The sequence below is a fragment of the Siphateles boraxobius genome, unplaced genomic scaffold, assembly GCF_051911475.1.
Source record: "Siphateles boraxobius isolate OS27281-9 unplaced genomic scaffold, OSU_SipBor_1 46, whole genome shotgun sequence".
Classification (NCBI taxonomy): domain Eukaryota; kingdom Metazoa; phylum Chordata; class Actinopteri; order Cypriniformes; family Leuciscidae; genus Siphateles; species Siphateles boraxobius.
Window position 1 is genome coordinate 8,330,421 of NW_027509097.1, and position 25,671 is coordinate 8,356,091.

Here is a 25,671-nt window from a genome sequence, read left to right on the forward strand (position 1 = left end):
GGAAAAGTCGCATGAACTTCACAATACAGCACAGGTGCATCTTATGCGTCCTCTAAACAGACCTTTTAGCATGTTCAGACTTTCACATATCTGGAATGTGTTACTGTTTAGTTAAGGATAGAGATTAGTTTTCAAGCTCATCCTGGATTAGTCCCAGCTGTATCCAGCTAGGAGGTTGATTTGAAGACGTTCACCTGAAAAGATGCTTCTGCTGGGGCTTTTGGAGTTGAACAGAGCTTTAGCATAGTCAGTTTTTAAGTTTATTTTGTGCTTTTTCTTCTCCCAATGCCCCCATCACCCCCCTGTTTATGGTTCGGGAAGACAGGTCTGCGGTTTCCCCAAGAGAGACACTGAGCTGGAGAGAGTTGCTTAAAGAGTGCATTAAAGATTCAGCAGTAATTGCTATGTGTGATGGTGTCTGTTGCCGCTGTTTGTGGATGGATGTCTGCAGTAATTAACAGAGAGGTGGAGGAGGGGTTATGTGTGTTCGTGAGGCTTTTTTTTGGGGGGGGTGCATTACTACAAAATCATTACTACAGTTTATTTGGAGGTGAAGGGTGCTCTTCGTGGGGTGCAGAGGAGAAGAGAGGGGTCGCATCATCACCCACATTGCTTCGCTCGTAGCTCCCACCGCATGACCTTCCCTGGATCTTATTGTCATCCGTGCCTCCTCCATTTTAATGAGCTTTATTAACCAGTCCTTTATTTTATTTTTTTTTTCAGAGCAAAAGAACGGCCTTGTCCCTGAAGGTAGTCATGAGCTCATGGTCAGGTCGTTTGCATTGTTACTCCTTGCGTACCTTATGCCAGTACCCATCAGTTGAATGCTTGTTAAATAGATGCATTTCATTGATTCCAAAGAGAAATTTCAGTATCAAATAGAGCAAACATTAAATATCACTAACCAACAAAAGGTGCAGTAAAACATGAACCCTTTTGCCATTGAAATTCAAAGCTGAGAGTGAGCGAGATCAGTCTGTATAGTCCAGGTTATAGTATTTGTGGTACACTGAGCATGTTTGATGTTCCCAGAGTATGGTTAGGGTTTGTATTGTGGTGTAAAATCTGAAGGGTGTCCTGCATAGACACATCTGACCTGCAACCATTTTGCATTTTGAGGCAGATAATAGTGTTCCGATACACTCAGGGACTAAACCTTATGAATATGGAGTTTGGAGTGCTTCAAGGTTTATTTGTGTTTGTGTGTGTAGGTTGAAACCCGTTTGAAGGTTGTTGTTGCTGCAGGAGGTGAAAGTAGATTTTATTTTGAACTTGAGAATGTACACTGGTGTGGTAATTACCTCCTCATAGTGGCCAGGGGTGACCCCTTTACTGTACAGTAAAGCTGATCCATGGCAGAGCACTTGTGTATGTGTGTGTTTAAACGTGAGCTCCAAAGTCCAAACTCCATGCCAACCCAATGTTAACTCTATAGTACCTATGAGCAGGCACACCTAGCGCTAAGCCCTGTGCCCAGACTGAAGATCTCATAGCTGGTAGTAAGTAGGTCAGTGTATGAGATTCCACAGGGTAGGAATGAGGCCTCTCTTGGTGTGGAAACAGTGCAGGCTGTGTAAGTGTGCAGCTCTTGGGTGTGTTGCTAGGCCTTAGCTGCCTGTATGTCTCATTATGGGCCCTGCTGGAGGAGACACCAGCCACGAAGACTAGAGCCTGCAGGGCTATTTATAGAGTGTTCTTAAGGGGCCCATAATCACCCAGAAAAGAGAGCAAGAGGAAGAAAGAGTAGAACTGGGCTGGGGTGGAGGGGGCACACTTTTTTTGGGAAGTAATCATTATATTTCAAGAGTCTCATTAAAAGTATTGTTGCCGATCATATATAACGACAACTTTAAGACCAAACACAAGCCTCTCCAGAACGAATCAGGTAGGACTATTTTGCATGTCATGTCACGTGATTAATATTCATGATACAAACTGACGTCCCCTCCATTTTTCAGATCATACGGCCCTTGGGTCAAAGACAGGCAGTCTAAAAGAGACACATGAACTTAGTCCTGCTTAATGTAAACTAGGGCTGGGCGATATGTAAAAAATATCTTATCAATAATCGCCTTAAAAATATCATAATATCCAATTGTCCTTTAGCCTCGCCGGAGACAACACTGCTGACATTGTTGATGTCACATAGCATTGTGTCTTTTTCATAAGGTCCGATGTTTCTTATATCGTGTAGCACTGTTTTTAAATTTTTCTTTCTGGTTCTGGAGTTCTGAGGTTTCCTTACGCCGCTTATAACGAAATTAAAATTACTGTTTTATTTATTTAGAAACAGAAGTAATTTAAAAATGTATTTTTTTTTTGTCTACAGCAAAAGTATAACCCTTTAATTGTTACAACAGAGCTGCCAACATTGGAAACTTGAGTTATTCAATGCACGATAAAAGCACCATAATTTTTGTTTGCAACAAAACTATATATATACCATTATACATATGTATTTGGTGCTTTGAATAACTACATTTTAATTATAAAATAATTTTAATTACAATAGTCATGTTTGTGATTTTTTTAAAATTTATATTCATTATTCACACAATTTAAAATTATATTTGTGTAGTTACTTAGGCTGCTACCATTTTTTTTTCTGTTGAACTTTTATTAGACTGCACATCAAAATAAAAGAATAGGCCTTCTTGATCATATTATTTTTAAAATGGGAGAAATCGCTGCCGCCTCCGAATTTATAGGATACAGTTTCTTTTTTTCATCTGCAGAACAAAATAAATTGCTTGAAAATGAATAGCAATGTTGAATTAGGAATAAAAAACATCAAATCAAGATGTGTAAACAAGAAAAGATATTTGACAAAACTACCAAAAATAAAGATAAATGATGTTTGACAGAGAACGCATCTCCAAAGCATATTCACACACACAGACAGACGTTGTTGTTACAGCAGTTAGCGCAGAAACAACAGGCAAATAAAATAAAGATTCGAAAACAGCACAGAAAACAGCGCGCAAGAACAGAAGTTAGTTCTCTGTCCCGTTCTCTTGCACGAATGGTTTAAAATCACACTAAAATGCACTCACAGGAATCAATAATCAAAAACAAAATGTTTATTTTATAACATGGATTCCTGACGATAAGTATCCGATTCCAGAACTGTAATCGATTTTCTATTCCCAGTCTTACTAACTGTATATAAAATATTTAATTCACGCTATTCCATGTGAATAAATATGGTTACTAGGTCTATGTGAAATATATTTGTAATTTTTTCCTGATATTGCCGATGGTCATCTATTAACTGTCTGTTATAATTGCCATCGTGATACTAGCGAGACATTGTCGATATACGATATCATCAAATTGCCCAGCCCTAATGGATACATTAATGGATCAGGAATCTATGGCGTGTTCCTCTGGTGTGCAAGCACCAAATGCTATGTCAGCTTTCATGGACTTTAATAGACAAACCCTGTCACCATGAGAGACGGTTTGTTTGTTTATTTAAATGCCTCGTCATGCAAGGAGGATGGCTGCTCTTAAGGCAGGAACACACCAAGCCGACGGTCGGCCGTCGGGCAGTTTTTCCGCACCGTCGGCTGAAATTGGACCTCGTCGGCTTTGTTTCGGCCGATTCGGCGTCGGGCCGTCTGGGAAAGAGAGAACTCTGATTGGCTGTTCAGCTTAGTGAAAGAGTCAGTGCACGAGAATAAAAGCAAAACAGCGAGCAAAGTAGTCAAAACGGTACAGATAGAAGGCTTTTCTTATGTTACGTCATGATCGTCATATTACCTGAGTGTTCCTTGGCGAATATTTTAATATTAACATGAGCGGAGTGGAACAAAGAAAGTGTTTAGCAGGATTGATATTCAAAACGGTAAGCACGCACTGCTTTGTTTACGGTATGTGTATCTGCAGCCGGCAGCGTCGGTTTTTTTTTTTTGAATGACGAATATAGACTAATATATCTGCAGAAATAGACAGTTGTCTCATTTACACGCAGGCGCAGAACGTGCCTTATAGCTGACAGTCGGCTGTAGTTCTCTCGGTGTGTTCAAGTGCAGCTTTTTACCCCGACGAGAGGCGACAACACAGTTGGCTTTCATCGGCGCTAGTTCGTCGGCGTCGGCTTGGTGTTTTAAAGAGCTAAAACTTCTTTATGGCCTTTTTAGAAGTATGTGCTCACTGAAGTTTTTGCCTAACAGTCTGAGGGTTTCAGGTGAATCGCTGCTGTTTGGCTAATATACAAGGCAACACCTGCTAGGCAAACAGAGCACAAGTGCGGCCACATGTGTCTTGTGCTACTGTGTTTGAGGTATAGCTCTATCTATGCTGGATCAGATAACACGAGAATGGGAAGAAATGTTTTAACTAAACATTTTCTTGATCTGACTTTTATAGTTTTGGGGGGTAAAAAAAATACATTCTTCTAAATGATGACAGAATTTTAATTTAGTTATTCCTTTAAGGGGTAGTAGAGCTTAAAAGGCCAGTGCCATTAAACTACACGTTTTTATTCATGTAGCTAGCAATAAAATATTTATAAGATCTAACATACACATTTTTGTCTTTAAACTGCTATTATGCACCTTTTATAGTGCCCCTTGTGACAGTGCTGAGAATACAGTCTGCATTCATGCTGTTTAATTGCAATATAGACATTTCAGAATGATACATGAAATCAAGCTTACTTAGCTAGAAGCATCTGTGTACACATACTTTTTTTTAGAGTATTCTTTAGTCCCAAGTTTTAAAAGATGCCTGCCTCGAGGATTGTTTGGAGGATCAGATTTAGGAGCAATGTGAAAAAAGAAATGTCAGTGGGAGTTTGTGAAGAGGGCCAAGGTGAGAGGTGAGGGGAAGGAGGAGATCAGGCTGGGGTCTCTGGCTCTGTGCTGTCAGTGTGTTGAGAACCCCCCCAGCGGTTCCAGCTTTGGAGTAAATACGGGCCCCGCGGACCCTCTTCCGCCCCGGGGCACACAAACCCCAGGCCTGCCCACATTCCTGCTTTATTTTCCTGGTTGCAGAACGCCTCGGGCAATCTTAGCTAGTGGGGTGTTCTTTTCTCTTTTTTTCTTTATTTACTCATAAAATGTGTATTAGAAGAACTAAGCAAGTGTGAAGAGCCTTCGTGTAGACTAACTTTCAGTTTCATCTAGTGTTGAGCTACTCCTCCTCCTCTTCTATCCCTCCACCCCTAGCCCCCACTTCCAGCATGCTTCCATCCATCCAAAATTAAGGCTATTTGAATGTTTCGAGTAAACATACGAAGACAGTCAGTCAGACAGACAGACAGACACACACACACACGCGCGTACACACACCCAAACACATGCTTTCTCTCTCTTTTCACGTTCACTCTACCTCTCTAGAGATGGGAGTCTCACAGATGGGCAGATCCCTTCTCTTTGGATCAGTGAATTTCAAAGAGCCTGTCTGGGTCATTATTATGTCCTTTCCACACAAAAAATCTCCTCTTGAGAGAGCGAGTGTATTAAGTGTGGGTCTGTATGTATCCATGCATGCCTTTTCCTCAGCACCTGTGAACAAAAACAATGGGTTTTTTATTGTTGCTTGTTCAATGGGAGTGATATCACAGTATGCAAACTTGTTTTCTCTATCTAAACCTAGTAACAAGCACTTGTGAAATCCTCTTAAACAATGGTTGAGCATCTTTAGTGGGAAGGAACCTGGCCCATCAAGTGCTTGCTGGACTCCAATTTCAGCCTTCTGTCTTCAGATTTCCTTATGCACATTGTTTATGTGGCTGGAATGTTTTCTGATGCATTGGTTCATCCCATGCCAGACAGCTGAAGATATATTCACATTCCCGATCCTCTCTGGCAATGCAAGCATCTGATTTGTCTGATTGTGGAAAAGCCTGTGCTCTTAATCCAAAAACAAATCGAACATGACATTTACATAGTTTAAATTTATTTAAGACATTTTAGTTGTTTTTGCTCTAGTTTACTGTTACAAATGCTTCCATAATCTACAATGTAAAGTAGATTTCTGGTTTAAAAATATTTTGCCATGAATAATAAAGTTTTTCTGCATAGGTCAGGTTGCAAAATTCAGATTCAGTTTAGATGAAAAGATTTTGCTAGCAAACCTGATTAAGCAACTTGTGGTCTCTAGTGTTTTCTCTCTCTGTCATTCTGACTCCTCTCTCTCTTTCTCCCGGAAGTCTCTAGGCAATTGAGGGACAGAGAGAAAGTTCATCTCTTTAGGAAGATTTAGAAGGCTCCCTTGTCTTTCACTTCATCAGAGACAATTGAGTCATTCATTCCTATTGTAGCTGCGCTGAAGCAAGGCAGGAGAAGGCGAGGCAGGCCTTGAGGATTTGCTGAAGGGTGGGGGAGGTGAAGGGGAGCCCCTGCTGTTGGGGCCCCAGGACAGAGTGAGCACTTTGGGTATGTCTGAAGGATGGGGGGGGGGGAGCTCCAGAGCAATTTGTCACATCAGAATAGCGCTTGAGTTACGTGGAAGGGGCTCCTAGTTGGAGAGTTTTTAGAAGGTGGAGAAGAGGCATGGGGAGGTCAGAGGTCATGGCCTTCTCAAACCCAAGTGGTGCATCTATTAGCGGGCCAAGGGTGGTGGAGGGGCTTGGGCTGTGAGGGAACACTGCTGAGACTTTGGCACAGGTCTAAGCTCAGCTTTCCTTGGCATGCTTGTAAAACCTGCAGGAGGGATTAGGCCAAGGGAAAGGTCTAAAGTGGATACGCCTGTCAGAGTATGTGCACTCAGCTTTCAGCACCCACACTGACCAAGGTGTCACCTTTCACCCCATCCAAACTAATTGGCACAGTGCCGGAGCACAGATCATCACCTGGCACCTGGTCACACATCCATACATTTTTCTAAGTAAGACTTATTTAAGGATGTTTCCATTACATTACACATCTTTGCATTAAACAAGCTAATTCCAATAGATTTTTTTAAAATTTGGCATTGCATCCATTAACAGTACTCTTTAGTATACCAGCAATTGTTCAGCTAGTCCAGTTCAGCTAGTTAGTCCAAAAGTCCCTCCAGACTGAACCACAGGACTGCACCCTGCTGTGAATCCACCATTAATTACCACTGAGCAGTTTAGCTCTTGAAGCCGCATACAGTTTACAACTACAGTGTCACTTCAAGGGTACTTGCTGAAATGGTGAGCAACAGAATTATAATTTTTTTTCTTTTGCTCTTTTTCTGTCTTTGGAAAAGTGGAGCTTGGAATGTCCTCAGAAGAGTGAAATCTTAAGGAGGCCCGGCAAGGTCAAACAAACTCCAGTGATAGGCTGTAGGGAAGGGAAGACGTGAATCTGTTTCATTGTATATAGGAGGGCAGAGAGTAGGAGCTGATTGGCCTGGCCTGGTCAGACACTGGGATGGATTTGATTCTGAGTTTGTGAATCACTTGGGCCAAGTTTTTTCATTTGAATCAGAGCCCAGTGGTTGATGTCCTGACTGCATCGGAGGCCAAGTTACAAGGCCGACTGACTTGTTAGAAGTTTCCTTTGGGACCTGATGAAGTATAGCACTGCATGCATTAGGCTTAAAAAAGAGCACTATTTTTTATGTGGAGTCTACTTTAAATTCATTTTTCATGTTATGGGCTAAGACTGGATCCAAAATTGCCCCCAAGGTTGAGAAATTGAGCCCCAGCTGATGTGCCTGCTTTGCTGTTTTTCTTATCTTCCTACCTTCCTTGCTTCCTTCTTTCCTTCCTTACTTCCTTCCTTGCTTCCTTTCTTAAATGTTTTGACATCAGCCAAGCCCACATGCAAATCCACTCAACTTTCCTATTTAGCTACATAGATGGTTTGAATGCATATTTGAATTTATTAGGTCAGTGAACAAAGCAGTGGTTTCCAAAGGTGTATGCTGCTGTTCAGGTTTCTCATAATAACAGCAATTAGGGCCCAGTTATCCCCTGACCTGCGTAAATCAGTGAATGGAATGTCCACACTGGACCATCACACTTCTCCTGATGAGACACTCATAACTGTAACCGTAATACCATCTAGTCCTACCCTAGTCTAGTTCACATGTTCACAATCAGCCGGCTGTCTCTAAGCCTCTGTGGAAACAGGTTAAAAGTTCAGGGGTCAAGTTCACTTGCTGTGGTCTAGTGGACTAAAGCAAACCAGTTTTGGGACAGTAACAGCAGGTTTGCAATGGGTCCCAGCATGTGATCTCAAAATGAGTCGAAAAGGTCACTGAGGCACAAAGGGCCTGGTCTGCTAAACAGATCCTGCAGTCCATGGGTGAGAATAGACATATTACCCCAGAAACTTTGTCCATCAGCAAGACTCCATGTCAGAGTTCAGGCTTGGGTGTGAGAATGGAGATATTAAAGGCAGAAGAAAGATGAAATGAAATGCTGACTTCTGAGTGAACTGGATTGAAATCTCAGACTTTTACCTATTAGTTCTGTTTATGAATGTTGAAAATGTAATTTTATTTATATTTAGCTCTCAAAAATATTGGGCTTTACAGTTTAAGAATTTGAATGTCACAGAGCTCTTTATGGTGATTATGGCGATTATTTCCATCTGCTGGCTTTAAGAGGGATGTAAGGGGTCATGAAAGGGATGTTTGCGTGTGTACAGCTCTGATAAAGTCCCGATCAATCATTCATGGGGACAGTCGCGGAAATGGCTCAATGCCACACCCTTATTATGTGTATTGGGAAAAATGCTGAAGTCCACCTGGAATTCCAGAGGCCAATAAAATATTTGGGCATGATTAATAAAGGAAGAAGAACAAACATTCACCTGAAAGCATTTGAGTGTGTGGTTTAAAATGTGCGAATACGATTGTCCTTAATACGGTTACGTTCACACACAGTTCAGTTATTTATAGGAGAGACAACCGCATTCTACAACCAAATTCACACCCGTAAATTTTCAGGACTCACAACCGCATTCTCTGAAAACACGCTGTATGAACAAAACCGGACTAGTTGTCTGTCACGTCATACAGTGCGAGAGAGCCGCTCTGCACTGTACATGTCTGTGTGTTGCGGGTGTTTTACTTATAGACTGTTCTCCACCAGCTTTGTGTGCTACGTGTGTGTGCAACTCAATTGTTCCGTTCCCCACCCAGATATAAACGCTGCTGTCTGTAAGATTAGATTTTTTGCCGGTTCAATTTGACTCTTGACGTGATAAAAGTGATAAGACTTTTCAGTTTTATGGACATCACCATCTACTGTGTGAACGGGACATTTCTAGAGTCACACCTGTAAGTAAATGCAGTTGTCAATACCAAAAACTGAAACCGTGAATTGTTAATCTTAAAACTATTAGTTTCAATTTTCAAGATCCACCTCATGCATCATTCGACCTTGGATCTTTTTGACATAATTAATTTTTTTGTTTACTTTTACTTTCTATGTCACAGTCATTATTTAAAGATATTTTAGCTCTTATGTTGTGTTTCCCTTTGTCCCTTTGTTTTCTGCATTGTTAACATGTTTTCTTTTGTTTTTCTCCATTTTTTTCCTTTCTGCCATCCAGTACCTACAGATGAAATGGCCCCTGCTAGATGTTCAAGCAGGAAGTCTTCAGAGTAGACAAGCACTTAAAGATGCCAGGTCACCTTCTCCAGCACACATCGTTGTAAGTAACACCCATGAGTCACAGCATTTACAAAGCTCTTTATTCTTTAGCTGAGTCCATGAAAACAAAAGTACTTTCTGTATCCTGTATTGTTTGGTCCTTTGGGACCTTACACTCCTCTCCTAATCTACAGCTGCCAATTGGAGGTCTAGTGACCTATAAGAAACGGAAGACCAGATTGTGTTGGAATATTATGTGTCATATGGGTGCTTGTTTTGTAATATGGCTCCTTGGAATCAAATGGGTGAAATATCATTGTAGCTCAACAGAGGCTTTTTTCCCCGTTTGGATGCCACAAAGCGGCAGAGGGCAAGACTGTCTTTTTACACTGGAGACAGATAATTAAGGCCCATGCTAAGTTTGGTTAAGGGAACGAGTGTCTGGAGGAGAAATGCTATGTTTATTTTGCAGTTTTATGCGCTGGATCTGCAAGTGCTGTTATCCATGTGCTTAACTCTAAATTTATCATTCTTTTAAAATCTATAGGCGATAAGGGATTCAAGGTTAGCTTGCTGGGCTGAAGTAATGATACAGTGTTAAAACATCATTTTATTGATTCACTTCCTTGGACAATAGACCAAATTTGATTTTGGCCTTTCCATTGTGGTTCAGGAGTTTGGGGGCTTCATTGTGTTTCCATAGTTACTGGAAGCAACAGAGTGCCTCCAAGGTCATGTTTAGGAAACCAATAAAACTATACATTGAATTCAATACAGTGTTTTGTCAGAGAGATAAACAAATTCTGTTTTGGACATACTTTACTGATTTTTTTCTTCTTCTATTTGTTCTTACTTCAAGTAGGTGTGGGTTGGTTGTTTGTTTATGTTTACAATGGAAATGTAATATATAATGTGATTGATACATTTCCAGCTTTTTTTTAATTCTATCTCTATTGTCTTTTTGAGGCCATGCATGTGAGAATGCACTCCTAAAAGTTGACAAAATAACTTTTTAGCAAAAATATGCAATCTTTCTCTTCTGAACCGAAAGTAGAACATCATGGTTTGCTGTGACATTAATTAAACTATTGACCATTTAAAGGGTGTTTTATGCATTTTTTCCCCTTCTTATCTAATGCGATTTTATATAGACTACCGTTCAAAAGTTTGGGGTCGGTAAGAGTTTAACGTTTTTTAACGTTTTTTTTGAGAAGTCTCTTGATCACATAGGCTGCATTTATTTAAAAAACAAAATACAGTAATATTGTGGACTATTATTAAAATTTAAAATTACATTTTTATTTATTCCTGTGTAGACAAAGCTTTCGAATGGTAGTGTATATGCTGTATGCTGCTTAATTTTTTTTTAAAAAGCTTTTAAAGACCAGCTGTCTAATAGTTATACTGAATGGGTAGTAAACTATTTTTGCATTTAAATGTGGGGTAGCCACCGCATGTACAGTTTTTAAGAGAAAAAGAAAAAAGATTGTCCTCCCTCTCTGAATCATTAAATGTGTGGGAGGTAGTTAAGAACAGGCTCAGGTAAATACTGCACTTGAGTTTTATCCCTCTGACTCATGGGGCTGTAAATGCTTATCAGCACAGAGCAGTTTTTTCTATTGCCTTTTAAAACAGCCCTAAAGACCTGCGATGAGAGAGTAGGTTATTTTCTCTATATGGCATGTTTAGCTATTTAGGATTTGCAGTAATTTATTTATGCGTTCATTCGTACAATAAGCAGTTAGTTTGATCAAGACCTGACCTATAAAGTTCAAATGAAACGCTGTATTTTGCATTGTTTCTTCACACTTCCATCTTTTTTTTCTTCACACTTCCACCTTTCGTGCTGTTTCTCTTGTGCTGACGTGTGTATGATTTGATGTTTCCTTGGTTTGCATCATGCCGTTGGTGAATCTATCTGGAGACAGTTGGTATTGTCAGGGAGAGATAACTGTGGAATGCTGTATTTTTTTTCTCTCAAGATGGACTATATGCTGCTGTACGTGAAGGCCTTATCAATAAATTGTACTGTAAACAGTAGTTTCTCTTCCCTGTCAAATTGGAAGAACACCTGCCCACTTTGACCCATGGCTCTGAAGACGCCTGTCTGCTGTGGACTGATAAGAGAGCGCCGATGGGTGTGAGATAAGGAACATAAGCCGAAGTTCAAGTGACCCAACAATCACCAATGAGAGAGATACAAAAGCACAGGTGGACAGCGGGAGAGAGGAGGCGATACCGTAAAAGGGCAGTGTGGCAATGAGGTAGATGAAGTGAGAGCAAAGAACAAGACACAGATAGAGAGAGACAACACGTATGTCTAAAAAGTGCATATACAGCCAAAAGAGAGAGAAGTAGCAAGCAAGAAGGCAAATACTGAAGTTGTTCACACAGCAGCAGAATACAGTTCTCAGTCTTGCGTTTGTGAGGGCTAAATATGGTTATTTTCATACACCGTTCTGTTATAAACTGCATTCTATAACTGAAGTGACGATTTAAAATTCTTATGGCTGTCATGAGAATAGAAAAATGACTTGACATTGATTATTTGTTCATATAGACATAATAAAAGACGCTCCTCTTATGAACAACAGCGGTTGAGTCACACCTGTATGAATGCTTGTTTCTGCCTTTTAAATATATAATAAAAAATATATATATAATATACAAATATAAATCATAATTGTGAGAGTTGCAATTGAGAGATATAAAGTCAAAGTTATGAGAAAGCTAGTTTTTACTTTTATTATTTATTTACGGTGAAAACAGGCATCCATACACTAGTTAGTACTATTGTCAATCCCAAACACTAACTCTGTGTGACTGTACCCATAGAAACAGTAACGCATAATCCATCAACCTTTTATCTGTCGCATTGGCCATAGAGGTGCTACTCCACGCTGATCTATGAATAGAGCACAGGAAGTGACCCTCTCGTTTCTGTCCACGCCCATAGAAGGCAGTGCCAGGATGTTTGAAGTACTCAAGAGCCACGCAGGTTTTTCAAAGCTTTTTAGTCCCACACATTCAGCATGCATTTACTACCTGTTCACAACTCATAAAGAACCCATTACTGAAAAGTACCGCAAGTCGTTTGTCCCACTGCCATCTACACTAAATTTTAATGTGATTTGTAAAGCCCCTTTCTTTATATAAACTGTAATATAGACATGACAATTCAGACAGGTAGACTGCAAAACACATGTGGCGTGTATTTGGCATCAGACCGAGCCTGAACTCAAGGACGTTTGAGCGGTGATCATAATGCGATTGTAATTCCAGTGGGAAGCAGTTGGAAACAACGAGGCGAAAGGAGATTTCCCCACATCTGTGACACATTGGCCATTCGTTCCGGGATCAGTTTCCTGTTCTCGTTCTCTTTCTCGACTTGCATGCACAGCTGTCCGTCGGTGTTCTGTAGTGTTTCACCACGTAGTTTTACTTGGTGTAGATGCCATATACCAGACTGGTACAGCCAGATGTTTGACTCACAGCAGAAAGTTTGGTCCTTTCCAGGTTTTTGTTATGGCCAATAACTGTCTTCTTAGGAAATAACCATTTGAATGACATGTGGTTGTACAAAAAAAAACTTGATCAGAATTTTAAAATTAAAAAATATTGATTATTTCACTGACAAAAAAAACTAAGTGGCAACTAATTTAGAAAACTTGCAGTGGTTATTACGGTAATAATAATTTTTATATTATATTTGATATATTATATTATATTATATTATTAGTGTTATAACAATATGCCAAGTTGTTACTGGATGGATTTTGTGTGTGTGTGTGTGTGTGTGTGTTGTACATAATTTTATCTAACCCATTTTGTCAGATTCAAATAAAATAAATGAAATAAAAGTTGGCTGGCTAACAACTATTAAGTTCATATTTTAATGCTACTCTCTAAAATAATGCTGAGGCAAAAGGATGCACACACGCACACACAACCTCATGCCGGCATACTACACATTGTCTAACACACACACACACACACACACACACACACACACACACACACACACACACACACACACACACACACACACACACACACACACACACACACACACACACACACACACACACACACACACACAGTGTGTTGAGACTGGACAATGTCTCCATTGTTTTCTGGGCTTTCACAGGCAGCAGGGGACGGCTGGAGTGTTAATTATTTCCCCACGAGGCCCCACAGCAGTGTGCGTATGCGTGCAACACTGTGTGCAAGTGAACCAACGGCAGGAAAACGCGGGAACAGTTAGAATACAGGGAAAGGGGGAATAATAGGTGGGGTGGAGCTTGGAAGAATAGCTGGAGGAGTCCTGGTCTGTTCCTGTATGGTAATTAGTATTTAGGAAGTGATGGAATGTGTTGCGTTCTGACAGAGCGGGACCTCCCACCTGAACCGCCGTACGATGAGGGCATGCTTGCTGTTTGCTGTCAAAACGTGTCTGTTTAGTAGCTGAAGTTCAAAATGCACTTAAAGTGTATTGAAATCAATGTTAAAAATAAAGTCAGAGTAAACTAAATGAATAACACACATACAGTATGCAGGACATTTTCCCAGACTCCAGCTGAGTAGGAGTAGCGCCTCAAGCTAGCACGGGGTCTGTAGTTTTTGCCGGGTAATTTGCTTCCTTTTTTCGGACTGAATGGTGGTGCACCTGGACTGGCTTGACAATGGCTGGGAGGGCCAGAGGCATGCTGGGAAACCCCAGACCCTTCGCTGTTAATGAGTACCCCAGTGTCACAGCCACAAGACACTGAACCAACTGTCTTTTTCTTCTCTCCTTCCCTTTCTACTATTTCTCACTTTTCTTGCTCCTTTATTCTCTGTAGAGCCTCCGCGTTTTCTTTCCTTTTTTTAGTGCTGCTTGGTGCGTAGTGATGTAACCCCAGCCTGCTTTTGACAGGACCTTGTAAAACAAGGAGAGGTCTCTGGTCTGAGACCTTTGGCCAAAGCTTGGAGAACATCTCAGCACGTGATCTTATGTCGTGCATGAAAGGCCTCCCTGGAGCATTTCCTCTACTTAAACTCAGGGAATGTAAACAAACTCTTTTACAAGGGACCTGGTGTCAAGGTCATCAGCCTTTTAAACTTTTGCATTGTTTTGCGACCTTAACCTCCAGGACACTCACAGCTCTTGTGTGTGTTCCAATTAGCATGACCATTTGCAGGGCAAAATATGTCATCTCTTTAAGAACAATAAATTAAAAGATATATAATATCGGCAAATAACTGATATACCATATTGTACACCCATAAAATGTTCTCTTCAGGTATTGTAGGACATTTAAAATACATTACCGTTCAAAAGTTTGGGGTCAGTAAGATTAATTAACAAAAAAAAGAAAATAATAATTTTATTCAGCAAGGATACATTCAATTGATTAAAAGGGACATTTATAATGTTACAAAATATTTCTATTTCAAATGAATGCTGTTTTTTATTAACTTTATTATTCATAACAAATTCCTGATAAATACTGTTTCTTGAGCACCAAATCAGCATTTTTGAAGGAACATGTGACATTTTGAGCCGTGGAATATAATCGTTTGGATCTCGATCGTTTGTAAAGAGTGGATGTCTATTTATCGCAGCAGAACCGCAACAAAATAATGCTTCATGAAAAATAAAGTGAAGATGATGAACGAACGACAAAAAAATGAACACAGTACACAACAGTAAATGCAAACAAGAGTTCATTGTTAGTTGCCAACAGCAGCTCCAGACAAACAATGACACTCAAACCCAGTGTTACTCACGTGTGGAGCGGAATAAATGCAATCTTTGAGTCTGTTTTCAGCCCTTCCTGCTTAGCTCTCTCCAGCACCGGAAAGCTTTACTAATATTAAAGATCATAACCCTACTTTTTCCTGTGATATTCTTAAGAGCTTATGATATTCTTCTGATATTGTTATTTTTCTCTTTTGTAATGTCTCTCAGCCATCTCTCTTTCTACAGTCTTTCTTTAGATCTCCCTATTGCTCGTTCCCTCTCCTCCACCGTCATACGCCCCCTAATGCTGATTGGCTTCACGTTTCTTGTTGTATTCAAACAGAATTTTTCAAATATCACTTACCCCACCTTTAAGTGAATGTAAACAGTTGGGGGGAATCTGATGTGTAACAATTATATTCGATCCGTGCATTAGGTCTTAATATAATAAACTAGCTTGTGTCTGTGTCATTAATGTTAATCAAACAACAAAAGAAAAGAGGGAATCACTCCCTGCTCTTGCTTGAATAACTTATTTGTAATAACAAAGAGAAAATAAAAAAAGTATATTAATATAATATTTATTATTCATAAAATAATTGGATAAAAAGATGCATCATGATTGAGTCAAGTGAAGATTCACCTCAAGTGGCACTGGAGAGTAAAATAATGGCTGCTGAAAATTCAGCTTTGCCATCACAGGAATAAATTGATGAATAAATGATTTTAAATTAAAATAATATTTCTTTTACTTTCTACTGTATTTTTAATCAAATAAATGCAACTTTGGTGAGCATAAGAGACTTCTTTCAAAACATTGAAAACGTCTTACAGACCCAATACTTTTGAATGGAAGTGTATTTAAAACAATGTCATATTAATAATGCCATTTAGGGCTAGTGCAAACCCTCTTTTGGCGTTAAAAACTACTGTTAGGGTTTACTAAAGACATGCGGTAAAAACACAGCACTGAAAAGGCGTGGACAGGTTTTTTTGCGACTGACCTTATTGCACATGCATTTGTAGGAGTTTCCCTTTCAGACTCAAAATTTATGGGAGGAGAGTATTTAAATGAATCATGCAAGGTGATTTACTAAGGTTTGCCATTGTCACTTTGATGCCCCCCCCCCCCCCCCCCAAAAAAAGTATGTCTTAAAGCAGACGCAAATTTGTGCTGTTTTTGGTAGATTGCGTTGTCATCATCGAAATTATGTGTTTGTGTCTGTGTTTTTTAATTTACTCGTCATCAGTAGATCACGGTCAGAACTTTCCACTCCCATCTGCGCTTTTTTGGGGTTTGCGCTAATTTGCCCTGTTTAGTAAATCTGGCCCTAAGTCTCTTGAGCTATAAAACGGCAACATCTGACCAATATATTTTTCCTCTGTGAAGTATTTATACCATTGCTTGTCTCGCTTTTCCTAGAATGACATTGTGCAATAGGAATATGGTGTACAAAGCCTCAATGTGCTTAAAGCCACATCAGTACTTTTTTTTTTGGTCAGTCAGTTGATGTAGACACACTGCCAACATCCTAACAATATCACAACCTCAAATCACAGTAAACAAACATACTCTCACGTATTCTGCGTGTGTTGTATGTTGTATGAGAGATATGTTTGGGCTTGTACCTGGCAGAGGCCTGACACCGCAAGTCAGAGAGGAAACAGACAGGGAAGGAGAGGGGTGGCACACAGCTAGAATTTTTTTTTTTGTGGTTTTAAAAGTCATGCCTTTTGCCTTCATGCCCTGGATGAGTGATGAGTGTACCATGTTCTCAATTTGTGACACGGGACGTGCGTCTTTGCCTTTCAGGGGCCCTTCTGCTGGGAATTCCCCGGACAGACTGATCTGAGTGTTCACCAATTACAGTTGGTGAGAATCCTGAATTCCAAGTTTCTTGCATCTGGCTTATTGATTGTTTAAATGAATTAGGCCCTACCTGCTGGAAAATGCAGCTTCAGTTGGTAACTGATTTTCTAGCTGGCCCAAACTGGTTATTTCCTGATCCACGCTGGTCATTATCTAGTCTGACCTGGTAGACCATCATTGACCCACGACAAACCAGCTAAGGATGGTCGAGCTGATTTTTGGAACATCGTGGGCTGGTAACTAGCTAATGACCTGCTTTGGAGCAGCTTTGACCAGCTAGAAACCAGCAACCATTTTTTCCTGCTTAAGCTGGGTTTTCCAACTGGGTAAGTAAAAAATAAGATTATGAAATGAAAATATCAAAATCATTACAATTGGAGATTTCAATAACTATTTTGTTTTTGATAACAGTGTAATATTCTGCTGTATTTGATATTGTTTGTTGCTGTGTTCTTGCTCTTTTTTTTCTATAAAATGGGGTTGAATTTGCTTTGCATTTGTACACACACACACACACACACACACACACACACACACACACACACACACACACACACACACACACACACACACGCTCATGAGCAGACTTGGCTCAGTTTGTGTGGTAATTGTAAACTGTTGCTGTCCATTGACATGATGATTTTTGTCTCTAGCAGGATCCCTGTTACGATATACAGTATTTGCGTCTAACAGGAAAGCATCAGCCCCACTCCAGCAGTGTAAAATTCAGCATTTCTGGATTCCTGGCAGCCCGAAATGCCTCTTGAGCTTCATCTTTGTCTGCTTGCAGGCCCCGTCTCAGCCTTAATTATTTTCCTGCATCTTCCGGAATGGTGGCGATTATTTCTATCTGATTTCTTTTCCTTTTCTCTGAAGCAGCTGGCATGAAGAGGATGCTTTTCATTTGTAGCATCTGGGGTTGAACGTTTGCCAGCGAGAAGTTAGGAGGTGGAGTGGTTTGTGTTTTTGTGTGCACGCGCACCCATGAGCGTGTAAATGTGTGCATGACTCAGTTTGCGTGGGTCAAGGTTAAGGATGTTTGGATGAGACGAGACCTTCTTCTAATTGTCTTCTTGTCCGTCGACATGAGGCGCAGAGAGAAAGTCTGGCACCGCTCTTCAGTTTTGATGTGGCGCGGAGTGACGCAACATGGGGCCACTGCCGCTGAGTGTCTCAATTGCGCTTCGGCCCTCCTTGACGGACACAAACAGTGTGGGGAATTTGAAAAGGGGGGCACGATGGGTAGCCTTGGTCTGCCAAATCTCAACAGCGGTGCGAGCTTGTTTAGCTCATCTCCTTGTGTTTAGGTCTATGAAGAAAGCTGTGGCATTGTGGGATATGCTTGTCTTATTTTTGTCTGCCCCTCAAAGTCATGTAGGTCATGTCGAGGTGGTAACCCTCATTCTGTGAAAAGTAGCAGCAAAAGCAAATATCACAGGAGTTTAGCAGAACAAGGTTTACATCTAAAGAGAACTGTCACTCTTATACTTAGTATTTAGGATGAAATAAGTGCAATTCTTGAATTCTTAAAATCTCATATTTGTATACTTTTATTTTTCTTAAAGGGTTAGTTCTTCCAAAAAATTAAAATTGTCATCACTTTCTCACCCTCATTGGGTTCCAAACCCATTAGACTTTTGTTCATCTTCAAAACACAAATTAAGATATTTCAATGAGACCCCATTGACTTCCATAGTAGGAAAAAAAATACTATGGAAGTCAATGGGGTACATCAACTGTTTGGATCAACATTCTTCAAAATGTCTTCTTTTGTGTTCAGCAAATGAAAGAAATTCATACAGGTTTAAAATGACTTGAGTGTGAGTAAATTATGACACAATTTTCATTTTTAAGTGAACTATTCCTTAAGAAGTTGTGGCAGTTTATGGGAAAAAAAATAAACAATGAATCTTCTAATGTTTTATTATCTGACACTAATTGCAAGCCAGAATTTATTTTTTGTGTTCATAGAGTTTTTGTGTCAGAACTTGTTAGACAGGGTTCACCAAGAGTTCCTTGAGTAGTTTATCTCTGTTTCAAATGTGTTTGTGAAAGACAGACAGATAGAACGCTTGTTTGAATAAAAAAAAAAATCCAAATGTTTGTCCATATGTCACCCTAATGCCACCGTGTATGTGTTTCTGCTTGTTTGTGTGTGTGTTGTTTAAGCTAACTGACAAGTAAATGTGCAGGTTCCATGTTCTCAGTTAAAGCGGGGTTCGTTTTTCAAGCTTAGTTGCACATGATTTCACACAAACCACAGCATGTTGCCATGTGAGTTTACGTAGAGCACTCCTCATGGTCCTTCTAAAATAGAGAGAGTGCAGAAGTGATTGTGGGCGGGGAGGGTGTCCAACAAGAACTGCAAGAATGTTTGAGATTTTTGTCGGGGCCAAAACTTCCACAAGGACTTCCTGTGGGCTTCCAGTGGAGCCAGACAGCATCGTGCTCCTCCTTCATAAACTCCTGAGAATCTAAGCTTTAATAGTGCCGTTAACACTTCCCCTTCACACTGAACTTCACTACAACTTTCTATAACACCTCCCCCACCCCACACACGCATTATATTCGTGCACAGCATTGAGTAAGACGGAGTTAGCTAGGACTCGTACTGTATTAGCACTTGAGGCTGTTTCACAGGGAAACTTGTTTTGACAGAACTCCAGGTGTCTCATTGTTGGGCGTGCTATGGTTCAACAGATTTACCAATTAGTGTCGGGATATGGGCAGACGAGGGGAGGGGAGCAGCTTTTAGATGGTGGTTTGGAAGAAGTGAATGTGGGGGACTGCGAGCGAGAGAGTGTGTGATGGAATGACATGGGGCCTTGTGGGCTGCCGAAGGGGTCATATGGTCAGAGAGGGACGCTTGGTAAGTTGATATGTGACCTCCTTTCACAGGCCTGTTATAGAGTAGCTTGGGAAAGTAGCTCAGAATTGAGACTAAGAGATAGGGAAAGAGGAGGGGGAAGAGATAAAGACGATGCAAACTTTTTAAAGGATAAAATGCATGTTATTTTTAAGGAAACCATTTATTTTTAAGGAAACATTTTGACCCCTTCCTTTCGACAACCTCTTTTATTTGAGCAACTTTTCATGATCTGTTCAATTCCTATTGGATAAAAGCTATTAGATATAAGCTATTTTGTCATATGTGACCCTGGACCACAAAACCACATGGGTCATTTTTTTTTAAATTGAGGTTTATACATCACATGAAAGCTGAATAAATAAGCTTTACATTGATGTATGGTTTGTTATATAGGATAATATTCGGGCGAGCCACAACTATTTGAAAATCTGGAATCAGAGGGTGCAAAAAAATAAATTATATATTATCATTTCTAATTATAATTCAATCTAATTGTGTTCTTATTGATGCTGTATCTATGTATGTGTGTGTGTATGTGTATATATATATATATATTAGGGATGCTCTGATCGATCGGCTGTAGAGATTGATATTGTCCGATAATCATATACTATGACTTGATCGTTAGCCACTAAATTTGACCAATCTCATGTACTGATGTTACCTTGATGACGTAAAACCATAAAAAGTTACCTTGACGTGCATGTAAACAGTATACATATTAGGCTGTTGCACACGTTTTGCTTTGTAAGTTTGGGAAACATTTGTAAACCGAACATCGTTATTTAGAGCAGATTGTCTTGATTCAAACGAGCCCACACACAACATAACATGATGTGTAGATCTTAAGGAAATCCTCATGGAGTGACATGACAATGTGCTTGGCTAAAGCTATAGGACTTTTGGGATCCGATCATGTCGGGATCATGACGCGGTGTTTTAAAATGCCATTTGAAAGTTCAACTAATGGAAACTGGATCTTGGCATGGTGGGTAGAGATGAAGTTTACCACCAATCGGACAATGTTTTAGAGTGGATCGCTCTTGGATTGAATCGATCGCTCAGATTGACAGGTCTTGATTTACATAGCGCCGTAAAATAGGAGCGCACAGAAGAAACGGCGCTGGAAGATCATTACTCATCAACCAGGATCTTATTACTTGTTACTTATTCTTTGTATTTATAAATATTTTTATACTTTGTGGCGTTTAACATTTAAGTAGTCAGTCCTTATGTATGTAAAACACTGGAGGCCACCTTGGTGTCAAATGCTATAACTTTATTTTTGCTTCGAGATATCAACATAAAATTTGGCCCAGATGCCGTTGACATAATTGTAAACAAGCCCAAACTTTTTTTTTTTTAAATGAATTTATGACCTGTCATATATACTTTCTAATAGTCCTCATGTGAAGCATGAATAATAACAATATAAATCAATAAACTGTATAACTTTTTCTGGGGTTATCTCAGCAGTGTTGTAACATAAAAACCTCCAAACTTTATCAAAATAAATTTTCTTAAAATTTTTAAAGTTTTTATATCAAATGAGACCATGTACCTGATTTTTGCAGAGTTGTAAGCTTTCAAGTATGCCACCTGAAATCAAAGGGGTTAACAATTGAAAGTCAACTAAAAGCTTACACTTATATTTATATATCACTAATATAAAGCTTGCATGATCGGGATCAGTATCGGCCGATCATGAGGACAAGCAATCGGCAGCCTAGTCGGTATCGGCTGCAAAAATAAATATATTTATATAAATGCAAAATAATATAATATCAGTCACTTTTTTGTATTTTTGCATTACTTAAAATACAGAATAATAAATGTGCTTACTAAATCATTATACTGTTTACATAATCGGTTTACTTTTTAAAGCATTATTCTTATACATAATCCCAGTTTACCAAAAGCATACTTGTAGATAAATCTTTACATTTTGAGGCCTATTGGTCTCAATTCTGTCCATTTTTATTTTTTCAACTACTGTTGTTTTGACCAATTAACTCTCTTTATTTTCATTTAAGCATGCCTGTTGTGCTTCCAGGAAGTTCTAGGTGAACTTCCGAGAGGAAGTTGAAATGATATAGACTCCGTCCCTCGGGGTGGCCTGTAAAATGAGGAGCTTTTTTTGGATGCAATCTGGTTATTTTAGTAAGCTTCTCTCTCACCACACTCCCTGATATATCCATGGCATCATTTAATTTAAGTGTAAATTAATAGTATTTTCAATCAAATGTGCGGTTACAAAAATTCATGTTCAGTAATTCCATTGTGTGGAATTTGGCCCCCTGAGCGTGTGAAGGTAGTGGCGGTTGGGGTCTATTGAAATCACACAAAGTCCTGCACGTTCCTTCACTAATGCTTTGTTTAGGTTGGACGGAATCTCCCCCGTGCTTCAGATGCAAACGCTGGCTGCTTTATGGCCAGACTGTTTTGGCTTCATGATGTGGTGAGATTCAGAAGTTGTGTGTGTGTGTGTTGTGAGCTGTGTCGAAGTAAGTGAGAAAGGAGGAGGAGGCAAATAATTGGGGAGGGGTGAAACTGACATTCCCAAAGAAAAAAATTATTGTTATGGCTGAATGTGCAGTGACAGTTAAAGTTTAACACCTTCCCTCTTTTGGTGGTTCTGTGTGTGTATGTGTGCGTTGGCCCCTAAAACGCCCTTCTAGGGAGCACTTAAGCTGGCCGAAATCAAATGTCCTTCCATAGCCCTCCCTAAGAGAGCAACAGGGGTTTTTTTTTTTTTGGAAGTCGGTCAGTTTCTTGATTTTGGAGTTGTTTTTGCATTGTCCTCTCATTTTCTCTCTCTCTTCAGATTGTTTTCAGATGTGCTTCAGCTCGCCTTTTGTGAAACAAACTTCCAATTTATTTGATTTCGCTCCTCTCAGCAGTTTCTTTGCAAACATCTTTTTACTGTTTATTTGCGTCTTTGTTTTTTTGATGTTTCTCTATGGTAAGTGCAGTCAGAGCCAAGTTTTCTGTCTTCATTATGGCTTTAAAAAGAGAAAGATGACACGGGACTGTTTTTCACAGTCAAAAAATCTCTTTGTTATTATTGTTTCTTTTTAGTTCAGCCTCTTTTTTTTTATGATTCAGTGAGTTAAAGTGGTCTTGTTCTGGCACGCTGTTGCAGGTGTGCACATGCTCTCTTTATCATTTATTTGCCTTCGTTTCAGATATGAGAGGAATGTCTACCTCTGCTCTGTGGTGAAAGCAGATGTGTTGTATTTAGGCTTAATTTATGACAGGCAGCTAACAGGGCAGCCCTGACAAGTCCTGGAGAATCTGTCACTACTTGGACCACAAGATACTAGACTAAAAGGAGGCTGGAGGGACGGGGGGAAAAAACAAATGAGATGGATGGACCGGGAAAAAGTTACACTTTTTTTTTTTTGCCGATGGATAGCAAATTTTTAAACATTTATATTAAAGCTGATGTTGAGCACTTAGAACAAATGCTCTGGGCTCCTTGAGCCTTGTTGCTCATGTAGGAGATGCAGGTCCCAATAACTATATTTTTAGTATTTAATTTATAATTGTAATTTAAGTTTAATACAATATATTTTATTGTATTATTTTGACAATTTTGGCGATTGTCATACCATCCAGCCCTACTACACCCAACAGTTTCCTGTCTTCTTAATAATGGCAAGCACTAGCTAAACATTGTGTTTTTTATTTGTTTATCAGTATTATGAACTATCTTGAATTCAGTAAAAATAATGAATAAAATGAATAAATAAAATGGTGGGTCATGATTGAAGTGAGACAGACATGCCGTCTGCGGACAGCAGACAGGAGACGAGGCTTTATTGGGAGGCTCATTAGGGACAGTGCAGCGACGTGGAGAAAGAAACGAGCGCTTCACTGGCCTGTATCCCTTTGAACACCGGCCTACTCTTATCTATGACATGCTCCGTTCCTCCATAACAAGACATTTTTCTTCACACAACGGATTTTTTTCCTTTCTCCTCTACCTCTGATGCGAACAGAGAAAAAGCTGAGATGTCACTACTATCCTTAAGATACAGAGGCTGCTCCTCGTGTGCCTTTTTATCCCATTTTTCCAAGCACCTGTTGGATAGCTCGGAGACTTTCACTCATCTCCATTTTATTTCCCCCTATTGTAAACATTAATTGGAACTTTTTTTAATGCTGTCTCCACCTTGTGTTGAAATGCCACATAAGATCTGTTACGGCAGCACAGCTGTTTTCTGAGTGTTTTCGAGGAGCATTCCTTATTATAGTGTCAGACAGACGGATGAATGCTCTAAATGGGTTTTTATGAGCTCCGTAGTTTGCAGGTTATTGAAAAGACCACTGCCTCACCATGAACCACTCTTTGGCAATAGCACTGCAATACTATACTATTTATGACATGCACATGCATGATGCCAAGAAATAATCCCTCTGGTAATTAAGACCAGTTTACGCTATATAAAACTGATGTATTTTTATGCAGTAGTTATGAACTGATCTAGCAGAAGCATAAAAAGTTTGTATTCATGCATTGAAATACATGTTTTCTGTCAGCCATGGTATGGTTTGTGTCCAAACCGATACTACATGGCTAATGTAATGTTAGTGGACGCCTGTCATCTAGATCAGCTGTAGGAAACTCTTGTCTTCTTATATATAAAAAAGCAAATATTGCGGCACGGGTCCAGGAAGTGGAATTATGTTCCACCTTATGTGGCTGTACGTCTGGAGGTCCACCGCAAACTAAAACATTAGATCATTTTAACATCGAAGCTTGTTCAAAATATTATGGCTGTGCTGTAATTTTATAACTAGTTGTCTGTGTGTCTAATTACCCTATTAAATCCAGCCTGCCGCTGGGTGTTCCTTTATAAACGTTTGGTTCTTCTGGTTCCTCAGCTACTATTAGCTTGTACGCCTTTTGGAGGACTTCCAGTATGCTAATTTTAGCTCAGGATGTGCAGCCACGCTGACTGCCTGTCTGCCCGCTGCTTTCTCCTTTAATTGTTATATCTTCTCACCATTAATATGAGCAAAAAGAGAGGCTTCTACCATGCGTGGCACATCAAAGACTACCACCCTCAGATCCGCTAGTTGGCCGTCTCTTTGGAGCACAGGCTCTGGAGATGCGTGCCGATTCCTGGCTGGAATGGGTTTGATGGTCTAATTGTAGCCACCGGTGAACACAGCTGCATATCACAGAGAGCCTGGATCCAGTGTAATATGCCTCATAGAGCATCTTCAGATGGAGCAGAACAAACCTACAGTACTGTAGGTGTTTAAGTTCCTTCTGCGCTACCTGCCCATTTATCACAGGGTCAGCGCCATATATTATTGACAGTGCAGAGCAGACTGAGTCCATCCCACACATCACAGGGGTAAACTGCCATCTTCCTCTTCTCTCTGCTTCTGTCTTCTGCCCTTTTCCATCAACCTGTCATTCTATTTTCTAACCTGCGTTTCTCTCACTCCACATCCACTACATTCCCCCTCACGTCCTCCTGACAGGAATTTCACTTATTGATTCTTGTTTCTTTGAAGCTATTGTTTATTAATTCTTTTAATGAAGCACCAAATAGTTGGAGTTGCATACCGGCACCGTATTAATTATTAGCCGATATTCAAGATTTAAATGTATCTCTATTAGTCGATATTGGATGTGGATATTTAATCATGCATGCACATTTCCCCTATTCTTTTAC

General features: G+C 39.8%; 1 protein-coding gene across 30 annotated transcripts in view; it reads left to right on the forward strand.

Moving 5' to 3' along the window:
* The window catches only part of tcf7l2 (transcription factor 7 like 2), an 84,435-nt gene that overhangs the window by 19,025 nt on the left and 39,739 nt on the right, over window positions 1-25,671 (forward strand). For 19 of the 30 annotated variants that reach the window (XR_013194415.1, XR_013194416.1, XM_077200596.1 and 16 more), the window contains exons 4-5: window positions 9,480-9,581; window positions 17,056-17,115. Coding sequence is in view for 28 of the 30 variants with exons in the window: in XM_077200596.1 (XP_077056711.1) it covers window positions 9,480-9,581; window positions 17,056-17,115 (162 nt within the window). In the remaining 2 variants the exon portion in view is untranslated. The remainder of the gene's footprint in view (window positions 1-9,479; window positions 9,582-17,055; window positions 17,116-25,671) is intronic. The other 11 variants (XM_077200607.1, XM_077200608.1, XM_077200609.1 and 8 more) reach the window with 1 other exon arrangement.